The following is a 16940-nucleotide window of genomic DNA, read 5'->3' on the forward strand; positions in this document are numbered from 1 at the left end:
TGCAGGCTCCCCAGCAGGCTCTCTTCAAAACTGAAGAAAATTTCCACCTATGATTTTATTCACTCCAACTCCCTGTCCTCGGGGTCAAAGCTGAGAAGCGAATGCTTGTCTTTTATTACATGCTCAAAAACGGGCACTGATCCACTGAACAATGTTACAATTTAAACCTCAGGAAGAAGAATAATGGTCAGGAGGACTACACAGGGTTAGAGCTGGAGCTGACGGATTTACTCATTGCAAGTGGCTGCATCACCGAGACGTCAATTTTAGTGACAGATTCCGAATAACCCCACCGGGACCTTATATTCAAAATGGTGCAAGGCTTCGCAGAAGATACATGGTGCGTGCAGCGTGGGGTGAAAGCGCAGACACATTTCTGCAGACTGTCTGTGGAAAGTGACAGATAATTGATCTGAACAGAAGCAGAAAGACAACTGCTCCAGCCAAGGTCTTAAAATGTCTGGAAAAACCAGGCACACCATCCTGACTGACTGAACCCCTGCTGTGCCTTTAGCCAGCTCCCCGCTTACCTCCCACCCCACAGGTGAGGCCAGCTGTAGGGTCCCCTCCTCTTTTCTTATCAAGTTCAACCTTCAGTTGGACAGCCAGGAAGAGGCAGCTCCAGGGAGGCCACATATGCCCTACAGCCCTGTGGGTGAGCAGAGAGCTTTCTTTGAATGAAGGCTTGCAGAGTTGAAGGCACACGTTGTTTTCTTCTCTTGCCGTGGCATTTTGCTCACCTTGTCTGCTTCCTTACAGCCCTACCGTTACTGCTGGCAGGGAGCACGTATGGCTATTTCCGTACCACGAGCTGGTGTCTGAGTAGATATTAATGTCGAGCTACAGATAACAAGCTCCTGGGAGGTATGGAAGAATCCCTAGAGGAGGCTGTGCAGGTTTAATTCTTCATTAAGTTCACAGTGCCCCTTTTTAAACACCTTTCTTTGCTCGTGAAGGGATCTCCCAACATGACTGACAGAAGAACTACGTTTAAGATTTTGTGCAAAGAAGTGGAAAAATGGAAGCAGCCCGCAGAGCCAGCACTCCCGCACCCTTTGGCAGTGGCAGCCGCATCCCCCAGCACAGCCTGTGCTAGAATAACTGCTTGAGCTCTTCCATGGCCTGGGGAAAAAAAGTTTTTTTTCCCCAGGAGATTGCTCCTGTACCTCTGCACCACAGGCCTGGTACAATACAGGGGACAACAACCATGACAGAACCAAAGTATTCAGGGAGATCACTCTTAAGACTCCGGCTATAAGTGACACCGCAGCACGTCAAGTCAGATTGTATAACTGAAAGAAGCACCATCCGAAATAGAAATATTTCAGAACTTGTAGTACTGAGCCATTACAAGTCCTGTGTACTGCAGGCATTTACAAAACATATAGCTCTGTAACCCCTGGGCTACATTACCATGAATATACATAGGGATGACATTTTCATTTGAGAAGCTTTTTCCTTCTAGAAAGATGAGTTTCTTGTCTAGCTGCACTTGAGACCTAATGTTACATTAACATACCATTTCTAAGCCCTACAGGTATAACCTTTCTTTTTGAGTGGTAGTAACTCTTGCTTTTCTATTTTCAGGTTCTCCCTTATTTTAGAGATGCATCAGGCAAAACAAAAAAGACCTTAAAACACAGCACAACTTCCCTAACAGGAGACGGTCAATATTTCCAAAAGCTAACAATGCAGATTTTATAAGCATGCTGAATGCTCATGCTGTCTGCTGACTAAAATTATAGTTCATTTTTGAAAAACTAAGTACCCAGTATATAGAAACCAAAAACAGAAAAAAAAAATTTAAGATAAGGTGCATGGAAATGCAACTTCTGCATGTTTGAGTTTTCCAGAAATTTTGCACATCCAGCATCAGCGTGGATTCAGCATCTCAACTAGAGAGCCATCAGCATCACTGCAGGACGTGGCTAATTGAAATCCTTTGGTCAGCTTTAGCAGTCACAACTCGAGCTGCCAACCCAATGCTCCACAGCATGGCAAACCTCTGAGAGGAACCAGCCCAGCCACAACACTTCAGAAGTAGATATAAGGACCATTGGCCCAATTTCTCTGCAAAGAATTCAATTTTTCAAGCAGGTGGAGAACTGGGAAATTAAAATATTGTGTTCCAGCTGCCACTTCTAGAAATCCAGCCAAAGTCTCAGCAGTTTGTGGAAAAGCTCCTCTGAAGCTGCTGCATTTTGGCAGGTGCTTTTTCCTCAGGAAAAGTGGTACTGATGCCATGTGGGCAAATGCACTTTTATTCTACTTGCATTTCCGTGCTAAGAACAGCAACTGCCTGCGTTACCGTACAGGCACGATGTGCGATCCAACACTGTCATCTGTCAGTTTGCCACCATACACCAGCCGGGCTCAGGAGGGTTTCCACATTCCGCCAAAATTCAAGATACAACCTCCCTGCACTGGGCTTGGTACATTCCATTCTAACAGAAATAGGAAGGATTTTGCAGGAGTTTAGCCAACACAAGAAGCTTCTAAGTCATGGGAAGAGCGTGTAGTGAAGTTTCTGTGCTGAACTTTTGTTAGGATAGGTCCGCATGTAACTACAGGCTGCCCCATTCCTACTCCAGACTATTTTAATGCACTTGCTCTGGGGCATCTTCACTGGGCAAATGTCCCTTCACTTCTCCCTCTGTTTAACACCTACCTCTACAACAAGAACGAAGAGTTATCAATCCTTCCATTAAAAAAAAAGCAATTGGAAAAAACAAGCCCACATCAATCATCACAACAATGCAACAAAAGGCTTGCAGTGTTTCTCTAGTTGCAAGTTAACACATCAAACCCTGGCCACATCAGCAAAGACACCTACCCATAGAGTGTAAGTGTCCCAGAAATACCATCTTTCAGGCCTTATCACAGCACGCACCCCAGCAACGTTGGAACTTGTCTCTCTCTGAAACTAACCTGCTGCCCAGCAGCTACTGAAGAAATCCCTTTTTGTGGGGAAGGATCAGAAGGATCGCGACCAGGCAGAGATCAAAGAGAAATTAAGTAGAACAGAGTTTCCACAGTTGAGCTTGCATCACGTTGATAGGAAACATATGATATTAAGTATTAGGAGTAAACAAGACCCCAGGAAAATGAGTATATTAATTAACTTGAAGGGGCAGATACTCTGGGGATGGAAGTCAAGAGCCACCAGTATCCAAGACAGGAAATCAGAATCAAAACCATTCCAATCTTACAGAAAGATGCCACATGTGTGTTCCAGAAGGAATGTGTGCTGAATTGCATCACAGTATCAACACATGCAGAATAATACATCTTGCAGAGAGCTGACACACCGGGCCTTGTCCTGCCCTATGACTTGCCAGTGTTGATCCAGGTTCTGTAGGGCATCCTGTCCATTTCTCTGCAACAAATCCCTCTCATTAAGTCCTGCACTGAACCTTCTCTTGGGTCAGCATTTCTCATAATCCGTGTTTGCAGAATCAAGGCAGCTTGTCTGACTTGGTGTTTCTTATCCAAACAGGCTGAAGGAAATGATTGCCCACCCTCCTGGCTCCAAAACACTGCAGTTGATGAGAAGGTTATGGGAATCACAACAGAGCTGGCCAGCACGCAGCCTGCAGAACAAATACTTCTCTGCTCGGCAACACAACCCCTGACCAACCCCGTTATTAGCTGGGAGCAGCTTCTAGCAACCAGAGATCCCACCAGGCTTTGTCAGAGCAAGCGATGCTCCGCACAGCTCCAGTCAGGTGCTGCCCTTAGCCTTGCACTAAGACACCAACACAACCCTTCGCCAGACATGAGACAAGGCTCCCCCTCCAGACACATTTGAATTTTAAGGAATTGGGCAAAAAGTCATAGATGGGCCAAGTACTCTGTCCCTGCTCAGCAAATACAGTACTGTGAGTGTCATGATGCACGCTCCGTGGACACCAGACATTAGTGCAGAACCGCAGCAAAGGAACCTCTGGAGGTCACCTGCTCCAAGCCCCAGCTCAAGCAGTGCCACCCTGGCACTGCTGCCCAGGAGGCTTTTGACACCTCCCAAGATGGGAGACTTGCGCTTGGCAAAAATACACAAGCCCACATCAGATTGTATAGACAGATTTATTTCCCCTACACGAGTTAGAAACTACAGAACCAAAGAACCACAGGAACAACCGAAAGCATTTTTACCATTTGTCAACTCTGTCACCCCTGACAGACAAAGGATCAACAATGTCAGCGGCAGGTTTGGATACTTATGGGATTAGAAACACTATGTTCTGAAAATGGCTTTCCTTAAGCATTTACCAGCTGTACTGATCTCTTAAATTTGAAGAGTTCTGGCTCTCATGTCACACCTGGAAAACAAGCTTCTACCTCAGCCCTTTAAATGGGGAAAACACTGCTAGACTCCTTCAGCCTTCAACTTTGCACACACTACTGTTCCTGCGACCATATGGAATTTGAAGCTTTTCCACTGAGGATAGGGAAAAAAAACCATTCATGAGATGCACAGGTTATTTTGTACTTAAAAACATGGGATGGGGTAGGAAGGAAGGAGAGGAAGAGGAACAGGACAAGCAGCAGCTGCTACAGAACAACACAGCTGCATGGAGCAGCATTTGGCCACCCAAGCAAACCACTACAAACCCCAGCCAGCTTCTGAACTGCAAGGAGCCCTACAAGCACCAGTCCCTGCGTGCCAGGCACTGACCAGGAGCATCAAGCAGGTGGTGCCACTGGAAATGCTGTAAGAGACTTGCTCTGTCCCATTCCCGAGACTGATGCCAGTATTCCCAGGCACATGGAGGAACCCCTCACCATCCACTCACTGCAGCAGTCCCTCGCATGCACGCATTTTCACTATGAACTCCATTACTTAAAAACCAACAGAAACCCTGAAGCACAGGGGAAAAAAAAAATCCTTTAGCTGTGTTCAGAGTAATTTTTTTTTTAAATGTGTGAAATCCCTTTGTGAAATATTCATAATTTGGGCAGCTGAGGAGGGGAAGGGAGCCTTCTGAAGCTTACTACCATTGCTGCGTGATATACCATCCCACCCTGAGACGGCTGGGCTGGACCAAGTCACCTCCTCAGGTGCTGCCCACTCTGTCTACACAAGTGTGCAAGCAAATACCATTTCCACCCCTTTACTCTTATGGGATTTTGTTGGGCATAAGAAACACCAATTGATTTGGGAAGTATTTAAGAGATTTGGCTTTTTTGTCTGCCAACAGCTCTTCCAAACTTGCCTGTATCACCACTATACCCACTGCCTTCACCAGCAGGTATAACAAGGGGCAACCTCGCCATGCCCAACAAAACCTCGCAGCAAGCACGCAACAAGTCCCCTCAGCTTGCGGGGACAGCTCTCCCCCCACCACAAAGGTTACAAAGCAAAGAACCAAACCGTGAAAGAGATCAGCCTGAAACTATTTCCACAATTTGTCACAATTTGTCACCGCAACCCGCCTGGAGACCACCACCACCACAAAGGACCCTTTCTGCTCACAAGCCCATTAGCGTGCCCCTGGTTTTTACACACACCCACACACCCGGGGGCTGCCTGCAGCAAGCCCTGTGCCCCCAGCACGGCTCCCACCCGCCCGTAGGATACCGGGGGTGACCCGGGGGGGGTGCGCTCAGCCCCCAGCCCCCGGGGGGCTCCCCGTGCCCCCTCCCTGCCCACGTGGGGGCACATTTCGGGGCGGCCCCCGCCCCCCCCCACCCTCCGCCATGACACAGCAGGGGCCGGCCGTTATGTAACGGCCCCGGGGCCGGTTGGCTTCCCCCTCCCTAATCCCTAATCCCTCATAATCCCAATCCCGGGGGGGGGGGGGGGGGGGGGGAGCAGGCAGCAGCCCAGCGGGTGCCTCCCGCCCCGCCCGCCGCTCACCAGCGGCTGCATCTCAGCGCGCACGGCGGGCACCTGGAACCGGTCAATCTCCTCCATCATGGTGGCGGCGGGGCAGGACGGGACGGGGCGGTGCGGGACGAGGCAGGGCAGGGCAGGGCAGGGGGATGGCGGCGGGGGGCTCCCGGGGGCTGCTCCCGGCTCCTCCTGGCTCAGGCGCCCGCCGCCACCGCCCGCCGCAGCCTCATCGCCGCCGCCGTGACTCAGCCGCGCCGCTTCCGGGTCCGCCGCCGCCTTGCCCCGCCCCTCTCGTTTGCATATTCATGAGGAGATGGAGGGGAGGGGGGTGCAGGGGGCGGGGCCAGGGCGCGGCGTAGAGCGGAGGGGAAAGGAGGGGGGGTGTGGCTGGGCGGCAGCACTTCCGGCGCGTTGCTATGGTTACCGGAATCAACTTCCGGCGGAGGGGGCGCCATGCCGGCTAAGGGGGGCGACAAGCAGCGGCAGGTAAGGGCGGCGCCGCCGTGACGTCACCCGCCCCCCCACCGGAGCCGTGACGTCATCCAGGAGGCGTGACGTCATCCCCGAGCCCTGGCGTCATCGCAGGCGCGAGGGCTCGGTGGTGGAGGGCCTGGCCCCTTGGGCTGAAGCAGCCACAGCGCCCTTGGTGCGAGGGCCTCGGGGCCTCCGGGAGGATAAGGCAGGGAGAGGGGGGCTCTGTGAGGGGCACCCACTGGGCAGCGGCTGCGGTTGTGCAGGTACAAAGGGTTCATGAAGCCTGCCAGGGGCAGAAGCGGAGAGCCAACGGCCACGTTCCAGCCTAGAAAATAAAGGTGTTTACGCTGCAGTCATAAAACCCATTAATAATGATGGTATCATCTAAACCTGGGGTTCAATGCTTGCCCCGAATCCCAATTTCTCTTCTTTTTTCTTCTTACAATTTCCACGTAAACATTTCCGGTCACTTTCAGTAACCATCGTCTCAAATATTCCAACGTGGATTGGCTTTGATTCACATGTTAGTTGAAAAACTTAACTAACGTGCTGTAAAGGCATTCTTTATAAAGTTCTTGAAACATCACAAACTGTTTAAACTCTTTTGGATTTTCGGCTTTTCGCATAACTTTAATTACAATTCCTTAAAATAATTTTAACGTGCCCTGTACTGCCTTCCCTATATTTGTCTGTGCTTGTTAAATCTGACTGCTGTTTCGTCTGCTTTCATCGACTGGAATATTCTTGCCGTGGAGGAATTGTGTGAATCACTATCCGGCTCTGGAGGCCAAAGGCTTTTGTCTCATTTTCACTGATTTAAAGTATAGCCCACGTCACCGGGGCTTGGAGAGTCACGGGAGTAAGTGGCTGCATCTTTGCACGACTCACTGCGCCACTGGGGCCCGATGATTGGTATTTACTGGGGCCTGATGGCTGCTGTACGATTAATTGGTGAGTCAAGGTCTAGATCCCAATTCTTGTCAAGAAAATCTCTTTTGAAAACAAATGATCAAGGCCCTGCACTTGTGTCTCAGACACGTTCTTCTTCTCTGCCAGTGTTTGTAAAGAGGCAGGAAACAAGCTTGCTGCTTGCCTGTGAGGCTCCTTTTTCTACAGAGCATCATTTCCATCGGCTTTCCGTCCTTGTCCCTTTCACTGCAAGCTCTCCTATAGCACTATGCTCTTTTCACCTGTCCCCGTGCTTTTCATTCCTCTCTTTCCTTTGTATTGCTTTGTTCTGCTCTGCCTCGTAGGTTTTTCATTGCTGACTGCTTTCCCTTTGAAAATTGTCTTCCTGAGATTGTGCTCAAAGCTGAGACAGTTACCTGAATGGTATCAGGTTCTTCCCTTTTGCCATGTGTCACTTCCAGTCCCTCCTTCGCTTTCATGGCTGTGGGCTCTTTGAGTGCTTTGTGATCAATTCTTTCTCTTTTTTTTTTTCCCCTCCAGGTGGCGGTTGCCTGCCCTTCTTCTGTCTTCTGCCTGTCTTGTATTTTCCCTCTTCTCTGACATGAGTCTCTTGCTTTCTTTCAGTCTTTATCTCTTTATCCCAGTGACTTCAGCCTCCAGTTCAATCTCCAACCAGCCGATGTCTTTTTCTTCTTCTTTGAATGGAATCTCCCAGATTCTTGGATGAAAATATGCCAAAAGCTGTCTGGCCGTCAGAGATAAAGGGGGTAGATGAAGTGAACTGGATTTCAGATGAATCGTTTGACTCGAGCTGAGCCTTAATTAGAAGCATCTTTAGACCATTGCTCTTGTATGTTTGGAGACGTTAATAAGAAATGTTCCAGTGTTCAAAGTCTGTTAAAGTGATGAGGTATGCCCAGATCTTTGTGTTCCCAATGCAGCTTTGTAAATAATAAAACTTATGTATGCTATGTACTTCAATACCATCCTTCCTTTAAGGTCAGAAATTTGTTACACACAATTGAGCTCCACAGTGTTTTGGGAATGTGCAGAATTATGGAAAACCATAAACCAATGTCTCTGAATCAGACGGAAGTGAATGTAAGAATTAGATTCTCGACTCCCCTGAAAATGAGGTCTTGAGTATGACATGCTGAAGCACTGTATTATTTTAAAAACAATGACTTGTGTGGCACATACAAAGATGTGCAGAAAGTTGCTGATGGGGCAGGGGACAGCACCATGTTAGCCCTGTGTCATTCCTCTGCGTGGGTGGTGGTAGGAAGTGGCCAACAATTTCTGGATTTATAAAAATATTTTAGATGTGGTTATCAGGTATGCTGTTGGAAGTGTTGGTTATGCTGAATCCATCGTTCACTTTGTGGCTCTTCTCTTTGAGTGGAGTGCACCCTGAGCTGCTGTGTACCTCTGTGGCTGAGCCCACTGATTTGGCTATGGTTTCTTAATTGACATTGCATACACTTCTTTTTATTTGCAGCAAGTAAAATCAGACTGGGGGCACTTGCCAGACAGGGTGAACAGTGCTGTCAGCAACAGGTAACTTGTGCTGTGTCAGGAAAGCATCTGACTTTGGACAGTGAGGCATTTCTAATTACACACCTGGGCTTGCACCCGCGGACATGTCAGCGGCTTCTTTGCTGCTCACCAAGCTGTCAAGGAGAGACAAAGGGACCCCCTCCCAAAAAGTAGTCAGCAATCAGCTCTTACTTTTTGACAGCAAAGGCTTTTAAGGTGCCTGTTGGCTCTTAAAACATGCATTAAACCGTCCATGTAATATAAAATAAACACTTGGTTTAGTGTCTCTCACAAAGCAGATTAAAAATATGTTGGCAAATAGTTCTTAAATTGGCATCCCTAGTGCGTGTAAATGGATGTCTGCCGCAGGGCAGGCAACGAGTCCCTCTGCTTTCTTTGGCTTTGTTTCCATGCCGTGCTTCTCTGCTCATTGTGCTGAGCGGCGGTTTACTATTGAGACTGCTAAGATTCAAAACAAGAACAGAAAGCCAGCAGGAAGTTATTAAATGGTTTTATAGAAATGTCAAGCCCACTTCTCCTAATGATTCTCCTTCCCTCCTAGAATCCTTTAAGCAACTTTATTCTTGTTTTTCTTTTTTGCCGATTACATGTTAACCTTTGTGCTGCGCTGGAGAGGAAATGCGGATGATAATGCCTGTGCTCAGGAAGATAAAGTAAACTTAGCTGGAGCGTTCTGTGATTGCTAAGCCTTGCAGTCAGATTGTCTCATGGTGACTGCTAGCACAGGGAGCAGAGATGCTGCAGGAATGTCTGTTTAATGATCTTAAAAAAATATAGTCTGGGTTTGTCATTGCCCTGTGATGAGTGTTTCATTAATATGTAATTGATTTTCAGCCCTTGGAAGATTTGCTTAATATGAACTGACAGTTCAGCTTTGCAGAGTAATCAACCTGCATCATTCCTGCCCAATTTTCTGGTATTTTAGGTTTGATCTGGATTTGCAGATCTGCTCAACTCACTTTACTCTTTCAATACAGGGAAACATTTCATGATTCTCAAGGAGTTACCCTGTAGTGGTGAGTCTGGCTCCTCACCTTGCTGTGTATGTGCAGTGACCAGTTGCAAGAGCGGGTCTGGAAAGGGTGGTCTGATCTGACAGTACAGGAGAAGGATGAACTGCCCAGCAAAGGCTACAGCAAGGAACCTCATCCTGAGGGAGGACAGCACACATCTCCTACACATCATCACTGCATCTCCTACTTGAGTAGTCAGGGCAGGCCTTGGATCTGAATGTGAGCGGTGAACACATTTTCTCCTGAAGGATTTCTGTGGTCACGGATTGAGGGTTTGACCTGCTTCTTAAATGAACACTTGCTCTTGAGAGTAAACCTCTGCTTCCTAAAACACCAGGATGATTTATTTACCATCAGCACTGCCACTGACAGTTCAGAGGTTTCCTGCAGCAGAGGATGAAATAATTAAAAAGTAGGGCTACACAAAATACCTGTTGAGAAAGAGCCAGACAGGACTGGAAGCCTGATGACTTTGAAAAACCTTCAAAGGTTTTTCTATTTAGTCAAGAAAGCAGGTACTGAAAATTCTGTCTATTTAGTATAAAATCGGTTGATGAATCTCAGATCAGCAATTAGCGGCTGTCACATCACCAACAAAAAGAGAGAGTAATAATCACTGTGCATAGAATAAGTAAGATTTACAAGACTTGAATGGATTGTCTTGTATGATTCTGTATTTTCTTCTTTTCTGGCCAAGCTGGAAGCACATTACTAGGGTGCTGAGGGCAAAACTTTCATCAAAGAGATACTGAAACTCTTTGATGCTTGCTCTCCCCTTGCACGTTTCTGGGATGCAGAAATAGGATAGCTCTTCCTAAATACCAGCCTGGTAGTGCTTTTTTGATATACAGCAATGCCCATTGGAGAGTGGTCAGTCATTTCTTCTTATTTTAATTTTCCTTTAATATATATATATATATATATATATATATATATATATATATATAACACGTTAGGAAACAACCCAAGCATCATACCTAAAAATCTGATTATAAATGCTTGTTGGATAGGTCAGCAACATGACCATTTCCTGCTGAAGACTTGATTTTGCCTCTATTTCCATCTCCTCATGGTTTGTCTGCATTAGAGGGAGCTGTGGCAAGGGAAAGGAAAATTAAATGGCATTTAAAGCATCACTTTCCAGCTATTTTCTCCCTTCAGCTGTGTCACACTGTTAGATTTCTGAATCTTTGCTGTAATACAGTCAATCTGTCTTCTGGTCTAGCTGATATCTGGCCCAGGGAGGAATTTCCAGGTGCTGCTGTCAGAAACAACTCCTGGAAGACAGTTCTGGAAAAGAACAGTCACTTGAGTTTTATATATCCTTAAGTATTACGACTGTTGTGGGCTTCTGATGTATTTTTGCTGTGGGAACTACTCTAAGCTGTTCATTTATTTAACATAAGATGGGTATCAGAACAGAACATTTTTAGTGTGCATGGATTCTCACTTCAGCATTTTTCAGTGGAACAGTGGCACATGTCCCAGGGTGGTCTGAGTTATGAAGATGACCTGGAGCTGAGAAACTCCGTGCAACTCTTCTGTGCCTCCTACCTGTTCCTGAGTTCCCTAGCAACGTCTCCTTTTTCCTAAGATAAATTCCTTATAATTACTTGCACTCCTCTTCTTGTTAATTATTATTATTAAAGGCAGGTATAGTAGCTCCATTTATTAGGAAGATTTATGAAGACTTTTGGTGCTTTCTGTGGCAAGATCTTACTCATTTTATACAGAATTTGCAAAAAATGTTCTTTGCTGGCTGTTTGACTTAGGCTAGGTTTAAAAAAAAATCTAGATGCTGAACAACATAAACCAAAATACTAGTAGCAACTTACTGTTGAACTCTGCCCATGCCTGGGAGATGTTACGTGAGGCAGGGAATGCACAAAAAAAAAGGTGTGTTATTATGTAATGAAGGCCGATATCGTAATGCTTGTGCCCAAAGGGTGAATTGAGGGTTGCCTCAGCAACCTTAATTCTTGCATTTTCTAACTTCTGAATACTTCTGTTTGAGATCCTAATAATAGCCTGTTAACTTTTCTTCTTCTGTAGCTAGTTATACAACAGCAAAAATGTGCTTGAATTTTAGAGATGTGTATGAAGGCCAGTCCTTGTCATGAGCCTCTTGCTGGTGAATATATGACCATTATGCTGATTCACAGTTATATAGTTTATTATTCATATGCCGGATGCACTCATGACCTCTCCCATGTTGTACAAACACTGTATAACCTGGAACAAAGAAATATTTGTCAGTGTGAAAGGTTTCCAGCTTAAATAATAGCATGTGGGTAACATATTGATGTAGTAAAAAGAAAAATGAGGGAACAGTGGTCATCATTCTGGGCCTTGGTGGCAAGCCACCAACTACCTGGGTGCTGTTGAGGACACTTTACAGCTCATGTGGTAGAGAGGATTTTTAAGGAAAGATGTGGGAAAGAACAGTGTGCTGATTTGGGAAAGATTTACAGGGAGCAGGAGTTTGCAAAAGAAATAGCAAAAGGACCGAGCACAGATGTACCAAGGGAAAGGAACATCAGGGCTGCCTTTTCCAGCAATAAGCACAGCAGTAGGCTTTGCGCTATTACCTGAACTAGCAGGCAGTGTGAAAGGTTTTGTATTCTTGACTGACCCATGTTTGTTCTCCACCTTGCTTCTTACGATAGCGTTAAGCAGACCCACTAGTTTTGGTGCATGTTCATTTTCTTGTCCTTGGTGTTCGGTGGTGGTGTGGAGAGTTGTTAGCACCTGGGGTCCTTCACTGGGGACAATAAGGTGTCCATGCTGATGGCTTCTTCTTCACTGTTCTAAGACCCACCTGAGGTTTCTTTCACTTGAGGTTTCTTTGTATGTTAACTAGCACACTTTAACAACTTTCTGTTTCTTCATTGGTCTGATGTTCCGCATTGCATCTGAAATTACTATATATGTTATTTTTTTAATGCTATTCTATTGTTCTTTTGTTCATTTGTTTTCCTTGTTACCACTAAAGCCAGCTTTGTCCAGCTCCCAGGTGTGCAGGTCTGCATTTCTTTGATTGCTGGTGAGACGTTTAAAGCTGTGGGGTCTCCAGTGCAAGCCTGCGTCCCCTCCTGTATCATCCCATCCCTGTACTTCCCTGTGCCACATTATGGGTCACCTCTTCCAGGGTCCTCCTTGTCACACCAGGCCTGTATTTCCCTCTACATTATGTTACAGTCATAAAACCATGGTGGTAGTGTACAAATATAAAAGTAGTAAAGCAAATTTGGTGGTTTTCTGTGGTCAGTTAGCCTGCTGCTGAGTAAAATAAAGCTGCAGGAAGGCCAAGGAAAGTCCAGACAGAGCAAGCCAAGCAGCCTCAGCCCTGAGGCTTTGCAAACTCAATATGCAGCACGGGGCCCATTGCTAGCAATGACAATACCAAATTATGGGGCTGCCCTGATCTGGCTTGGAAGAAGTCTTGTGGATAGACTAAAAGTGAGCTCCAAGCATGAAAGGCTGTACCAGGAAGGATGCTCCAGAGCCAAGGAATTCCGGAGAAGTGGGAGTGGGAGAAGGACAGCAAGGAGCCCAGACCTGCACATTTCCCTGTTAGAGTGGTGATTTGTGCCTTTTTCACAGTGGTTTGGGTTTCATTGCTGTCTGTGTTACTGCATTGTTCCTCATGTTCCATCCTGCAAGCCCTTTATGGTGGGGGCAACAGGGCAGGGTTTACGCTGCTTCCTTCCACTGGAATAAAATGTTAGCTTTTCTTTGGTGTAACTTTTGGATTTTAATACAGTTGCAGATATTTATTTACTTGTGACTCTTTAGATTATGTTAATTGAAATGTTTGCAACTGCCAAAGCCAATTTCCCTCAGATTGCCTTGTCAATGCCTTTACAGCTGGATAAATGCTTTTAAAGGCTATTCACAAAGGGTATTAGCGAGTAGGCTTTGTTTCCTGTTTAGAATTAAGAGTTTATTTCTTATTTGGATCCAAATAAAATTCTCCTCTGAAATTGTTTTAAATTTTGTTGCTTAAATCACACCTTACTCCCAGGTAGCATCTTCCGTGTAGAACAAGGTGCCCTGTCGCCCACTGCCAAGCACTAGCAAGGAGAAGCAGGCTGTCTGTGTAACTGCGTAACCCAGGGGTTGGAGCAGTGGCTGTGACACCAGGGCTCCAGGCTCTCTGCTATGCTCTGCTGCCACCCCACTGTGGGATTTTAAAGGAAGTGCCCTAAGTCTCTATTATGTCCATTTCAGTCACAGCAATTTGTATTTCAAAGCAAGGCACTTTTTCTAGGCATAGAAATGTATCAATCCACTAATTTTTCATTGCTTTTAGTGCACATTTGCTGGAATAAAACCCCTGACACCCTGTTAGTAATAGCCACCTTACAGCTTGTACAATGGGAAACAACACTGAAAGCCTGCGTCTGTCTTCTCCGCTCCGCTTTGTTCTCATTTTCCTTCTGTGTTCTTGTTGCCGTGTCTTAACAAGTAATGGGGCTTTTGCAAGAAGGCTTGGGGGTGCTGTGTGAAAGTCATTATGGATGCTTAATTGTTTAATACATAGGAAACGGAGGGGAAATGTGGATATTTATTTTTTACAATGAAAGAAAATTGTGAGAGGAGTCTAGGTATCTGTGCACGCTAAGGACTCATCTGTCCTTAAATCCTTAAGGGCTTATCTCCTGACTCATGCTCCTTAAGGTATTGAGAAATGTAGAAGAGGGGATGAACAAAAGCTAATGGGATAAAGCTACACTTTCCAGTAGAAAAAAATGGGAAATGAGATGAAAACAGCAAGCGGCAGGCTTAAACCATAAGCAGTGGTTCTTTGCAGTAGTGTGTAGTTGTACTGTGGGAGTCCTGTGGGAATTGCACATGCTAAAAGTGAGTATAGATTCCAAAATGCCCGAGGAAGTTTGGGGAGGAAAAAGTCCACTGGGATGAATTGAAAAGGAGAGCATTTCTGGTTTAAGAATTCCCTGTTGAAGGCTGAAACATCATCCTGAAGAAAGCTCCGTAGATACCTGCTTTTGAATACTGAAGGAGAGAAATACTTGGCTAGGTGGACCTTTGATCTGAGCTAAAAGACACTCTTATGTCCTTCTAAAGAAAATCATAAACACGGGATCTTACCCCCACCCCTTTGTTTTCATTTCCTCTTCTCTTCTAGAATGTCCTTCTTTTCTGCCTCACAGTCAAATGCCTTTTCCAAGTAGCAGCTCTGCTTTTCCCACCCATCCCATCCGGTGTTATCTGGGGTCCATCCATTCTTGGCAAGGTCTCTAATGTCTTCTCCTTTGTTTGTCAGTTCTTCTCTTGAAATGTGGTAGCTTCATTCTCTGCTTTCTGGGTTCTTCCTCTTATCTGCCCCTTAGCATCTTCTTGAAAGGATCTTCTTCGTTTCCTCTCCCACTTTCTGTGAAGTCTTCGCAAATCATTGTTAGTGGTGCCCTTCTGTGATTCCTCAATTTCTGGGCAACCTCCTCTAGAATTATGCTATAAGGCTCCCTGCAAACAACTATTTTATTGTTTTCCTTAAAGTCTATTTTAAAATATTTCTTTGCTGGGATGCACTGAGGGAGGTTGGCAGTGGTTGGCTTCCAGCTGTTTATCAATGGTTTCCATGTTTTTTCTGTACTCGTCTTGTTGTAGGTGTTGATATACTCTCTTTGGCCTCACTGTGACATTGCAAACATGTGGGGCAAGAACAGTCTCTCTGATATGTTTGAGTAAGGCGCTAGAACCTAGGGTGTGGACATGTGGCTGTATCACAAATAAGCAGAAATAAGAGTGGAGTAACTTCATGCTGTTAAACTATTATATTATGTCCATGGTTACCTTTAATTCAGATGATGTATAGAAAAAATACTGGTATATTTGACTTTTGTTACATACCATTACAGCAAACATTATCAATCACATTAAAGTTATATTCTGCTTTGGTTAAATTAGGGAACAAGGTGTTTTAAAGGTTTATGTTGCTTATGTTCTTGCTTCAGAGCCAAAGTGGACCTTCAGGAGGAAAGGCAGCACCACCGAGGCCTGCTAAACCTATATGTAAAAAACGGGTAAGACCGCAAATACAAGTGTTTTGAAAAAATGCTTTCTCCTTCTTTGTCTATGAGATGCAAACTAGACTCTCTTGGAACAATGGCATGTTTTATGAATTTGGTAACATTTCAGTTGATTTAACAATAAGGGGTTGCTCTGGAATATGCTGTTGTGAAGGGAATTACACTACCAAGTTAGAATAAAAATGGAAGCTAAAACAAAGGCACAATTTAGGTAAACTGCAAAATGAAAAGACAGAAAAAATGTATGTGATGTAAATTCCAAAATATAAGCTGACACAGACTGTGAGAAAACTGCCTGCTCTGGTTAGAAAATGCAAAACGTACCCCAGATTCATTTAGTTAACATAGAAGTACAAGCATTAGAGAAAATAACGTTAACTTTCTGACTGGTAAACTCACGGTATTTCTTTCACTGGTAGGCAAATAAGTGCTTAGAAGAGCACCCTGACTTAATCTACCTCAGGGTGAGCTGAGGTGGGTTTAGCTCCATTAGTATGGGTGGAGGAAGGACATTTTGCGTGCTTTTAAACAGACCTTGTGATAAACAGCTTTTCACCTTCTTGGGACAAATCACAGTCTTGTAATTTTTTTCTTCTTTTTACTCTCTAAAAAGGGAAAGGTATTTACTTTCAAACAAAAAAGCAACAACAAAAAAATCCACCCTAATGCTATTTTTATCCGCTTCACTGGAGAAAACAGCACTGAGCTAACTGGCATTGAATTTTGTATGATAAATGTCCTACAAGCAGGTGTTCATGTGGATAGCACTAAATCACAAACAACTGTTCTGCCGTCATAGTCTTGTGAGAATCTGAGAGCTTGACCTTCCTTCCAGCTTGTCTCATTCCGGCTCCCTTTCCTCTTGGGGGAAAAAAGGTTGCAGCCTATGAATTTCCCTGGCTGTCTGGCATATGCAAAATTCTCTGTTACTTTTAGCCTCTGCATGTTTTTACACATCATTGTGCTTTTCACCTTTGTGGTGCTCTGCAGATATCAGAGCTTTGCTGGGTCCTGCAAGCAGCCTTCACTTACACCCCAGACTCATCTGCAGCTCCATAAGGCCATAAAGTTTAATAGACCTGAGAGACCTGTATTTAAAAG

The 16940-nt window shown here is 45.3% G+C and overlaps 2 protein-coding genes across 9 annotated transcripts in view; one reads left to right on the plus strand and one right to left on the minus strand.

Annotated features, from left to right (window-relative positions):
• The window catches only part of FAM219A (family with sequence similarity 219 member A), a 267457-nt gene that overhangs the window by 94135 nt on the left and 156382 nt on the right, over positions 1 to 16940 (minus strand). For 3 of the 8 annotated variants that reach the window (XM_082783202.1, XM_082783200.1, XM_082783199.1), the window contains one exon: positions 5858 to 5973. In XM_082783202.1, coding sequence (XP_082639328.1) covers positions 5858 to 5917 — 60 coding nt within the window. In that variant the 5' untranslated portion in view covers positions 5918 to 5973. Of the gene's footprint in view, positions 1 to 5857; positions 6064 to 16940 lie in introns of those variants that run through there. The other 5 variants (XM_082783206.1, XM_082783204.1, XM_082783203.1 and 2 more) reach the window with 3 other exon arrangements.
• The window catches only part of DNAI1 (dynein axonemal intermediate chain 1), a gene marked incomplete at its 5' end in the record, with an annotated part of 130170 nt that continues 127870 nt past the window's right edge, over positions 14641 to 16940 (plus strand). Inside the window, 2 exons of the mRNA XM_082782808.1 lie at positions 14641 to 14649; positions 15765 to 15833. Coding sequence (XP_082638934.1) covers positions 14641 to 14649; positions 15765 to 15833 — 78 coding nt within the window. The remainder of the gene's footprint in view (positions 14650 to 15764; positions 15834 to 16940) is intronic.

This window comes from Aythya marila (genome assembly GCF_965140915.1).
Source record: "Aythya marila genome assembly, chromosome: Z".
Taxonomy (NCBI): Eukaryota; Metazoa; Chordata; class Aves; order Anseriformes; family Anatidae; genus Aythya; species Aythya marila.